Source organism: Mustelus asterias, chromosome 31 (genome assembly GCF_964213995.1).
Source record: "Mustelus asterias chromosome 31, sMusAst1.hap1.1, whole genome shotgun sequence".
NCBI lineage: Eukaryota > Metazoa > Chordata > Chondrichthyes > Carcharhiniformes > Triakidae > Mustelus > Mustelus asterias.
The window spans coordinates 9361380-9373468 of record NC_135831.1 but is presented as its reverse complement, the minus strand read 5'-3'; the positions used below and the strand labels follow the sequence as shown (position 1 = coordinate 9373468).

The 12089-nt window shown below is 48.2% G+C and overlaps 1 protein-coding gene across 4 annotated transcripts in view; it reads right to left on the bottom strand.

The window, feature by feature from the left end:
• Positions 1-12089, bottom strand: part of LOC144481730 (misshapen-like kinase 1) — a 283663-nt gene that overhangs the window by 66908 nt on the left and 204666 nt on the right. For all 4 annotated transcript variants that reach the window (XM_078200874.1, XM_078200875.1, XM_078200876.1 and 1 more), the window contains 3 exons: positions 8510-8595; positions 2299-2411; positions 92-189 (listed from right to left, as the gene is read on the bottom strand). In XM_078200874.1, the coding sequence (XP_078057000.1) occupies positions 92-189; positions 2299-2411; positions 8510-8595 (297 nt within the window). The remainder of the gene's footprint in view (positions 1-91; positions 190-2298; positions 2412-8509; positions 8596-12089) is intronic.

Below are 12089 nucleotides of genomic sequence, written 5' to 3'. Positions count from 1 at the left end.
TTTCAAGTTACGTCACCCCCTTGCCCCCAGATATCACAGCGTGACTGACGCACTCGTTAAGCCTCCTACATTAGTTAGTGCCGACACTTACAGCAGGTCTGCCGGGCCGTGAGGTGGTGCGTATTTCCTCCGGCTTCCCGTGGCTTGGGAACTGTGAGAGAACTGGCGATCCTTCAGGTTTAGAGGAAGCTGCGGTGAGAGGGCGAGGAGGAATGGGAAAGGCAAAAGCATCAAATTAATAGCCTGTAAATCAAAATCAAAGGTCAGCAGCTAATTCAGCTCATGACGATTGTCATTCTAAAACAATAACCTCAAACTGAGCATCTTTTTAGGTTTTAAACATTAATATTTTTGTTTAGATCTTCACTCATCTCTCAAAACAATCCCTTCAGTTGAATGCGTTGGGTCCAAAAACTAAACAGCACAAACCCCTTACATAGAATCATAGAAACCCTACAGTACAGAAAGAGGCCATTCGGCCCATCGAGTCTGCACCGACCACAATCCCACCCAGGCCCTACCCCCATATCCCTACATATTTTACCCACTAATCCCTCTAACCTACGCATCTCAGGACACAGAGGGGCAATTTTAGCATGGCCAATCAACCTAACCCGCACATTCTTGGACTGTGGGAGGAAACCGGAGCACCCGGAGGAAACCCACGCAGGCACGAGGAGAATGTGCAAACCACACACAGACAGTGACCCGAGCCGGGAATTGAACCCAGGTCCCTGGAGCTGTGAAGCAGCAGTGCTAACCACTGTGCTACCGTGCCGCCCCAAGGGTTTTGTGACTGTCCGAGGAAAATTATCACAGACAATGCCTTCCACATCCTCTGAATCCACAAAATCCCTACAGTGCAGAGAGAGGCCATTCGGCCCATCGCATCTGGACTGACCCTGCACTCTATCTCGGCCCACTTCCCGCCCTATCCCTGTAACCCCATGCATTGATCATGGCCAATCCACCTAACCCGCACATCTTTGGACACTAAGGGGCAATTTAGCATGGCCAATCCACCTAACCTACACATCTTTGGAGTGTGGGAGGAAACCGGAGCACCCGGAGGAAACCCACGTGGACACGGGGAGAACATGCAAACTCCACACAGACTGTGACCCAAGGCTAGAATTGAACTCAGATCCCTGGCGCTGGGAGGCAGCATGCACTGACCGTGCCACCACGCTGCCCTTTGCATGTGCCACAGTCACTAAAGCGACTGTTAAAGCTGGTGTTATACTGAGCCTGCAGCACAGAAACAGCCCGTTAGACCTGCGATTGGGACCATTCCTTCTACATGAGCCTTCTCCATCTTGATCTTCCCTATCAACCTTGCTCCCTCGTGTGTTGATGAAGCTTCCTGCTCAGTGCTAGTTCCCTCAGCAATTCTCTGTGGCCTCACACACTGTGGAGATGCCGGCGTTGGACTGGGGTAAACACACTAAGAGTTTTAACAACACCAGGTTAAAGTCCAACAGGTTTATTTGGCAGCAAATGCCATTAGCTTGCGGAGCGCTGCTCCTTCGTCAGATGGAGTGGATATCTGCTCTCAAACAGGGCACAGAGACACAAAATCAAGTTACAGAATACTGATTAGAATGCGAATCTCTACAACCAACCAGGTCTTAAAGATACAGACAATGTGAGTGGAGGGAGCATTGAGCACAGGTTAAAAAGATGTGTATTGTCTCCAGACAGGACAGCCAGTGAGATTCTGCAAGTCCAGGAGGCAAGCCGTGGGGGTTACAGATAGTGTGACATAAACCCAAGATCCCGGTTTAGGCCGTCCTCATGTGAGCAGAAACTGATAGCCAAGTTCCGCACACATGAGGACGGCCTAAACCGGGATCTTGGGTTTATGTCACACTATCTGTAACCCCCACAGCTTGCCTCCTGGACTTGCAGAATCTCACTGGCTGTCCTGTCTGGAGACAATACACATCTCTTTAACCTGTGCTTAATGCTCCCTCCACTCACATTGTCTGTATCTTTAAGACCTGGTTGGCTTTAGAGATTCGCATTCTAATCAGCATTCTGTAACTTGATTTTGTGTCTCTGTGTGCCCTGTTTGAGAGCAGATCTCCACTCCATCTGACGAAGGAGCAGCGCTCCAAAAGCTAATGGCATTTGCTACAAAATAAACCTGCTGGACTTTAACCTGGTGTTGTTAAAACTCTTAGTGTATCACACACTCCCAGCACTTCCTGGCTAAATCTGTTCGTGAGGAGATAAGCTAATCTGTTGTTCCTGATTATATTTAGGGTCTGAAGTGGCACTTAGAATCAGCCGACTTACTTGTAATTCTGTTGCGCTCCATCGAGCCAGTCCCAAGAACTCGGTGGGGGCCAATCGGTGGGAGGCTGTCTGCTCGCTCCCATCCTGGGTCAATCCTGCGCAGGTCTGGGTTGCTGGAACCGAACCAAGTCACACGAGTCAAGAGGGCATTTTTGTAGCGTGACACCCACCGGTTCCCAACACTGGATCACGGTTTCGGTTAAACGGGACACACAAACTACCCAGCGGGACAACGCACAGCAAAGAACAGCTGTTTGTAACCATGTCGCTAATTTTTATTGTATGGAATCATAGAATCCCTGCAGCACAGAAGGAGGCCATTCGGCCCATCGAGTCTGTACCGACCACAATCCCACCCAGGCTCTGTTACCATAACCCCACACATTTACCCTGCTGACACTAAGGGGCATTTTTAGCATGGCCAATCCACCTAACCCACACATCTTTGGACTGAGAGAGGAAACCGGAGCATCCGGAGGAAGCCCACGCAGCCACGGATAGAATGTACAGACTCCGCACAGGGACTCGAGGGCGGAATTGAACCTGGGTCCCTGGTGCTGAGGCAGCAGTGCGAACCACTGTGCCAGCGTGCCGCCCGTGTAGGGGCATCTTCCTGGCAGTCGCTTAATTCATCTGCCAAATATGAAAGACATACAGACTGTATTTACATAGCACCTTTCACAACCTGCCAGGGAGGGCGATGACCTCGTGGTATTATCGCTAGACTATTAATCCAGAAACTCAGCTGATGTTCTGGGGACCCAGGTTCGAATCCCGCCACGACCGATGGTGGAATTTGAATTCAATAAAAAAATTATTTGGAATTAGGAATTTACTGATAACCATGAAACCATTGTCGATTGTTGGAAAAACCCATCTGGTTCACTAGTGCCCTTAAGGGAAGGAAATCTACCGTCCTTACCCGATATGTGACTCCAGAGCTACAGCCAATGTGGTTGACTCTCAACTGCCCTCCAAGGGGCAACTAGGGATGGGCAATAAATGTTGGCCCAGCCAGCGATACCCATGTCCCACAAATGAATTTTTAAAAACTCAGGACATTGGTGTCCTTATCTGAGGAAGGATGTCCTTGCCACAGAGGGAGTACAGCGGAGGTTTACCAGGCTGATTCCTGGGATGGCAGGTCTGTCTTATGAGGAAAGACTAAGTCATTTAGGATTGTATTCATTGGAGTTTAGAAGAATGAGGGAGGATCTCATAGAAACCTATAAAATTCTATCAGAGTGGATAGTCAGAAGCTTTTTCCCCAGGGTGGAAGAGTCAATTACTAGGGGGCACAGGTTTAAGGTGCGATGGACTAGGTGGATTTTTTACAGAGAGTGGTGGGTGCCTGGAACTTGTTGCCGGGGGAGGTAGTGGAAGCGGATACAGTAGTGACTTTTAAGGGGCGTCTTGACAAATACATGAATAGGATGGGAATAGAGGGATATAGTCCCTGGAAGGGTAGGGGGTTTTAGTTCAGTCAGGCAGCATGGTGGGTGCAGGCTTGGAGGGCTGAAGGGCCTGTTCCTGTGCTGTAATTCTCTTTGTTCTTTACTGAGATTGCTTTTAATTCCAGAATTTTCTATTGAGTGAATTTAAATTCCACCAGCTGTCATGTTGGATTTGAACCCATGCCCCCAGAGAATTAGCCTGGGCCTCGGCAATAAAAATTACAACCCCGCCATTAGCTTCCCCCTTCTTCTCCTCTCCCCCATACCTCCCCGCTCACCGATCCGCCCCACCCACACAGCCACGTAAACCTCCTGAGAGGGGCAAAAATCTCAGGATGGATAAGGGAAAATAAAGGCACCGGAAAATTCCTCCCCATCTCCCTCATGGGCCACTGAACAAACGCGCGGCAAGACTTGCTCGGACTTATTCCCTTAAATCGGTAGATGCAGGGAGGATGTTCCCAGTTGGTGGGGGGAGTCCAGAACCAGGGGTCACAGTCTGAGGATTCAGGGTAGACCATTTGGGACGGAGGTGAGGAGACATTTCTTCACCCAGAGAGTGGTGAGTCTGTGGAATTCATTCCCACAGGAAGTAGTTGATACCAAAACATTGAATGTATTCAAGAGGCGGCTGGACATAGCACTCGGGGCGAACGGGATCAAAGGTTATGGAGAAAAAGGGTTAGGCTATTGAGTTGGATGATCAGACATGTGATGAATGGCGGAATAGGCTCAAAGGGCCGAATGGCCTCCTCCTGCTCCTATCTTCTCTGTTTCCTATGTTTAACAACCTGAGACATATCAATCCCTGGTACGAATGAAAGAAGGACTTATAGAACCTTAGTTAGGCCGCACTTGGAATATAGTGTTCAATTCTGGCCGCCACACTACCAAAAGGATGCGGAGGCTTTGGAGAGGGTACAGAAAAGGTGTACCAGGATGTTGCCCTGGTATGGGGAGCATCAGCTATGAAGAGAGGTTGGAGAAACTTGGTTTGTTCTCACTGGAACGACGGAGGTTGAGGGGCGACCTGATAGAAGTGTACAAGATTATGAGAGGCATGGACAGAGTGGATAGACAGAAGCTTTTTCCTAGGGTGGAAGAGTCAATTACTAGGGGGCATAAGTTTAAGGTGCGGGGGACAAGGTTTAAAGGAGATGTACGAGGTAAGTTTTTTTACACAGAGGATGGTGGGGGCCTGGAACTCGCTCCTGATCGGTAAGGGAATTAGGGATTATGGGGATCAGGCGGGTAAGTGGAACTGATCCACTTCAGATCAGCCATGATCTTATTGAATGGCGGGGCAGGCTCGAGGGGCTAGATGGCCTACTCCTGCTCCTATTTCTTATGTTCTTATATTGGAAGCAGATATGATAGTGAGTTTTAAGGTGCGTCTTGACAAATACATGAATAGGATGGGAGTGGAGTTTTAGTTCAGACAGGCAGCATGGTCGGTGCAGGCTTGGAGGGCTGAAGGGTCTGTTCCTGTACTGTAATTTTTGTTGTTTTTTATTCTTTGTTCTTTAATAATCTGCCACTTCAACCATCGTGCCTGCAGCCATTCAACCACAGCACGACATCCAGCTAGTCAATTTATCCCTGGAGGGAAACCAAGGAAGAGTCTGGAGGTGAAGGGGATAACACAGGGCACAGGACGGCCATGTGCTCAGTAACAACAACCTCAACTAGTTACCTCCCAGGCCTTTGCTTCACATATTGCTGAGGAAACGATGGAGCAAAGAGGGAAATCGCTTCTCTATCAACCTGGTAAGCAAGGATACTGGAATGGGGAAAAAAGAATCGCCAAATCCAAGCGTTGACAGGTTCACCTCAATTACTCTTTGGCACAGATGCAGCATAGAAAGCATCCTTTCTGGTTGTATCACAGCTTGTATGGCTCCTGCTCTGCCCAAAACCGCAAGAAACTACAAAGGGTCGTGAATGTAGCCCAGTCCATCACGCAAACCAACCTCACATCCATTGACTCTGTCTACACTTCCCGCTGACTCGGCAAAGCAGCCAGCATAATCAAGGACCCCACGCACCCCGGACATTCTCTCTTCCACCTTCTTCCGTCGGGAAAAAGATGCAAAAGCCTGAGGTCACGTACCAACTGACTCAAGAACAGCTTCTTCCCTGCTGCCGTCAGACTTTTGAATGGACTTGCCTTGCATTAAGTTGATCTTTCTCTGCACCCTAGCTATGACTGTAACACTACATTCTGCACCTTCTCCTTTCCCTCTCTATGAACGGTATGCTTTGCCTGTCTAGCGCGAAGAAACAATACTTTTCACTGCATCCCAATACATGTGACAATATCAAATCAAATTAAAACAAAGCTCTCATCTGTTACTGGGGTTTTACCATCTGTGGGAGATGGGGCAATCTTCATCACACAGTAAACAGGACAAAATCAAATCATAGGACATGGGCACAACTCTCAAAGTGAAAACTGCAGAAGCAGGGACAGCAATGACCAGGTCAGAGAGAACTATTCTCAGGAAAGATGGAGTTAGCGCGGCTGAAACGAATTCAATGATATGGCACTTCTGGGAACCACATCAAGAGGTCCAAGTCATTTAAAATGATAGCCACTGGCTAAGTAGACTTCTAATTTTATAAAACAAATTATAGAACCCCTACAATGTAGGAGGCCATTCAGCCCGTGGAGTCTGCAGCTACTCTCCGACAGGGCATCCCACCCAGGCCCTGTCCTCGTAACCTCATATATTTACCATGGCTAATCCCCCTAAACACTATGGGACAAGTTATCCTGGCCAATCCACCTGACCAGCACATCTTTGGAGTGTGGGAGGAAACCGGAGCACCCGGAGGAAACCCATGCAGATACAGGGAGAAGGTGCAGACTCTGCACAGATAGTGAACCGAGTCGGGAATCGAACCGGGGTCACTGGCGCTGTGAGGCAGCAGTGCCGTATGCCGCCCATTCTCGGACTTTTAACCCTTACTTTTAAATATGGAATTTCGTTATCTCGTCACTTCTGCAAGAAAGATACATATCTTTTTTTCATTCATTGGTGGGACATGGGACTCGCTGGCTGGCCAATCCTTAGATGCCCAAGGACCATAAGACCATAAGACATAGGAGCAGAATTAGGCCACTCGGCCCATCGAGTCTGCTCCCCCATTCAATCATGGCTGATTATTTTTCTCATCCCCATTCTCCTGCCTTTTCCCCATAACCCCTGATCCCCTCATTAATCAAGAACCTATCTATCTCTGTCTTAAAGACACTCAATGACCCGGCCTCCACAGCCTTCGTCAGCAAAGAGTTCCACAGATTCACCACTCTCCGGCTGAAGAAACTCCTCCTCATCTCTGTTTTAAAGGATTGTCCCTTTAGTCTGAGGTTGTGCCCTCTGGTTCTAGTTTTTCCTGCTAGTGGAAACATCCTCTCCACGTCCACTCTATCCAGGCCTCGCAGTATCCTGTAAGTTTCAATAAGATTCCCCCCACATCCCTCTAAATTCCATCGAGTACAGACTCAGAGTCCTCAACTGCTCCTCATATGACAAGCTCTTCATTCCAGGGATCATTCTTGTGAACCTCCTCTGGACCCTTTCCAAGGCCAGCACATCCTTCCTTACAATACGGGGCCCAAAACTGCTCACAATACTCCAAATGGGGTCTGACCAGAGCCTTATACAGCCTCAGAAATACATCCCTGCTCTTGTATTCTAGCCCTCTTGACATGAACGCTAACATTGCATTTGCCTTCCTAACTGCTGACTGAACCTGAACGTTAACCTTAAGAGAATCTTGAACAATCACTCCCAAGTCCCTTTGTGTTTCTGAATTCTTAAGCATTTCCCCATTTAGAAAATAGTCCATGCCTCCATTCCTCCTTCCAAAGTGCAGAACCTCACACTTTTCCACATTGTATTCCATCTGCCACTTCTTTGCCCACTCTCCTAACCTGTCCAAGTCCTTCCGCAGTCCCCCTGCTTCCTCAATATTACCTGTCCCCCTACATATCTTTGTATCATCTGCAAACTTCGCAACAGTGCCTTCAGTTCCTTCCTCCAAATCATTAATGTATATTGTGAAAAGTTGTGGTCCCAGCCCTGGGGCACACCAATAGTCACCGGCTGCCATTCTGAGAAAGACCCCTTTATCCCCATTCTCTGCCTTCTGCCAGTCAGCCAGTCCTCTATCCATGCCAGGATCTTGCCCTGAACACCATGGGCTCTTAACTTATTTAACAGTCTTCTATGCGGCACCTTGTCAAAGGCCTTTTGGAAATCTAAATAAATCACGTCCACTGGTTCTCCTTTATCTAACTTCCTTGTTACCTCCTCAAAGAGCTCTAACAGATTTGTCAGTTGAGAGTCAACCACATTGCTCTGGAGTCACATGTAGGCCAGACCGGGAAAGGGTGGCAGATTTCCTTCCCTAAAGGACATTAGTGGGTTTTTCCGACAATCAGCAACGGTTTCACGGTCAACAGTAGATTCTTAATTCCAGATATTTTTTAATTGAATTCAAATTCCACCACCTGCCGGGTCCCCCCAGAACATTAGCCGAGTTTCTGGATTAATCATCTAGCGATAATACCACAAGGCCATCGCCTCCCCGTCGGCGGTTCTTGAACACACAATTAGTCTAATGAGCTGGCTGCGTGCTTTCCAGCATCTTGTGTTTTGGTTCGCTTGCGTTCTGATTGATCAGCCTGTTGTTCTGGAGGGATAGACAGAGCGAGAACAAGAGTATGAAGAGAGTTGAAAGCTTCATATTACCTCGCACGCGGTGCCTGCCCCGCTCGGTTTATCAGAGCACTGCTGCTGTTCAGCGCTGTGGCTATGGAGGTCGTTCTCTGAGGGACCTGCACCCAAAAGAGAAACACAATCTGTTGGTGCACAATTCCGACAACAAACCCGCCCTGAATTAAACATGGACTTTAGCTTCTTTCAAGTCGCGCTCAGACGGATCTATCCCCCCTTTTGGGAGACCACTGTGACCTGGCAGAGGCACAGAGCTTTTGACAGTCCAGCTGTATTCGAGGAAAATAAATAACCGTGGGCTTGAACTTCGTGCCTTGGCCTGTCAAACACTTTCTCATGTGAAAGGTCAAAGTGGCAGAGGGCTGTGAGTGGTTGCAGCTTTGTGGACAGTGGCCAATTAATTATAAGCACCAGCCACAGCGGATTGAGTGCGAACCTGTGTAACACGCCATCTGTTACTGGAAATGCTCTTCAGCCGATCTGTAACAGGATTGCGAGTGCTCCCCGGTACTGCTAATGGTTAGCTGCAGTTAATACCACGGTGTTAAACAGCTTCACTTCTACAGCGACGTGCATCCCGCGTCAGTTCAAGTGCAACGAGCGACTCCAAAACACATCTGTTTGGGTGCGGAACTGGCGGTTATTTTGGTCCAAAGCGGTTCAAAAGGTGTCGAGATAACCAGCTAATTTTGTTTTTGTAGCATTGTACAAGGTGGCAATGTTGGTGTTAAAGTTTATTTACTTTTGTCACAAGTAGACTTACATTAACACTGCAATGAAGTCACTGTGAAAATCCTCTAGTCGCCACACCCCGGCGCCTGTTCGGGTAACTTTGAGGGACAATTTAGCATGGCCAATCCACCTAACCTGCACATCTTTGGACACTAAGGGGCAATTTAGCATGGCCAATCCACCTAACTTACACATCTTTGGACACTAAGAGACAATTTAACATGGCCAATCCACCTAACCTGCACATCTTTGGACACTAAGGGGCAATTTAGCATGGCCAATCCACCTAACCTACACATCTTTGGACGCTAAGAGACAATTTAACATGGCCAATCCACCTAACCTGCACATCTTTGGACACTAAGGGGCAATTTAGCATGGCCAATCCACCTAACCTACACACCTTTGGACACTAAGGGGCAATTTAGCATGGCCAATCCACCTAACCTACACACCTTTGGACACTAAGGGGCAATGTGGCATGGCCAATCCACCTAACTTACACATCTTTGGACACTAAGAGACAATTTAACATGGCCAATCCACCTAACCTGCACATCTTTGGACACTAAGGGGCAATTTAACATGGCCAATCCACCTAACCTACACATCTTTGGACACTAAGAGACAATTTAACATGGCCAATCCACCTAACCTGCACATCTTTGGACACTAAGAGACAATTTAACATGGCCAATCCATCTAACCTGCACATCTTTGGACACTAAGGGGCAATGTGGCATGGCCAATCCACCTAACTTACACATCTTTGGACACTAAGAGACAATTTAACATGGCCAATCCACCTAACCTGCACATCTTTGGACACTAAGGGGCAATTTAACATGGCCAATCCACCTAACCTACACATCTTTGGACACTAAGAGACAATTTAACATGGCCAATCCACCTAACCTGCACATCTTTGGACACTAAGAGACAATTTAACATGGCCAATCCATCTAACCTGCACATCTTTGGACACTAAGGGGCAATGTGGCATGGCCAATCCACCTAACCTGCACATCTTTCACACTGTGGGAGGAAACCGGAGCACCCGGAGGAAACCCACACAGACACAGGGAGAACGTGGAAACTCCACACAGACAGTGACCCGAGGCCAGGTTGAATAATAATTGTTGCTGGCGTGCGAGTTGAGATTACCAAAAAAGGTCAATGGAGTCAAGGTACAGGTTGGTCTCGGTGTAATTAATAGGGGGGTCGGCTAGATGAGGGTGAATGGCCGCCTCCAGTTGTTGGAGCTTTCTTGTTGTGGGCTTGCATCTAGTTGCTTTCGGAGTATCTGGGCTGGATTGAAACAGGTGCCAGGCAGCGCTACACTCGAACTGCATTGGCAGAACCTCACTGGTGTTCAATACACATTTGCAGTATCTCGTTTAAGAGCTCTCTGTGCCTCCACGGTGAAGCGTTGAGTGGATTATTTGTTCACATGTTCTCCTCTGAGCCAGAAGGTAGTGGGTTGAAGTATTACCGCAGGACCTGAATTTAAAAAGTAGGCTTGTGCTCCAGTGCGGTACAATCGGAGTGTTGCAGTGTCAGGGGGCCACATTTCTGATGAGATATTAAATGAAAACCCCAATTGTCTGTTGCAGCACTTTTTAAAAACTCTTCAATCAATATTTGAAGAAAAACTTCATTCAATCACTACGGTGTCACAGTGGGTTAGCACTGCTGCCTCACAGCGCCAGTGACCTGGGTTCAATTCCCGACTTGGGTCACCGTCTGTGTGGAGTTTGTACATTCTCCCCGTCTCTCTGTGGGTTTCCACCCAGTGCTCCGGTTTCCTCCCACAGTCCAAAGATGTGCGGGTTAGGTGGATCGGCCATGGTAATCTGTCCCTTAGTATCAGGCGGATTAGCAGGGTAAATAAGTGGGGTTACGGGGGTGGGGCCTGGGTGGGATTGCTGTTGTCGCAGACTCGATGGACCGAATGTCCTCCTTCTGCACTGTAGGGATTCTATGATTTTACTCATGTGAGTGAGAAAGATTTCAGTAATGCAGATTGACATTGTGACAATGTGACAGCGGAGGGGCTGTTTTGATATTCGGTGGCCCAGTGGTGGGGACACGGGTTCGATTCCCGGCCTTGGGTTACTGTCTGTGCGGAGTCTGCACAGTCTCCCCGTGTCTGCGTGGGTTTCCTCCGGGTGGTCCGGTTTCCTCCCACAGTCCAAAGACGTGCTGGTTAGGTGAAATGGCCGTGCTGAACTCTCCCTCGCTGTTACCTGAACAGGGGTGTGGCGACTGGGGGATTTTCACAGTAACTTCATTGCGGTGTTAATATAAGCCTATTTGTGACACCAATAATTAAAACTAAACTAATCCGATGTGTATTGGGATGGTGTTGAAACACGTCTTCACCTAAGCGATGCCACGTGACCGCTGGAGTGTTTGATGGGACATGGCGGATAAAGCTTCACGGCTGCCCCTTGCTGCACCTAATTTGGGCCTGCTTTGTGCTCACACCAGGTGCGAGAAGGCAGAAATAAATGTGCCCTTCATAAGCTGAAAGCTTTCACAGGGAGACAACCGGGGGAAGGGGTGGGAGGGGGGCAAGAAATTACTGCACATCCACATAGCAAATTAGCACTTGGAAATAGCTTCAAAAGCGGAACCAAACTGTGTTTCAAAGTGTTTAATTAAAACAACCACCCATGTGCATTACTGATCTCACCAGCCTCAAGATCACGGCTTGCTCTCTCCCTGAACGCTATCGAGAGAACTTCCGCTCAGTCCACAGCTTTCACACAAGTTCCCAATGCTGCACACAGCAAGTCCAGATCAAGCGTGATCAGCAGAGAAGGGAGTTGGCGTTAGAGTTAAAGTTTAACGTTTATTTATT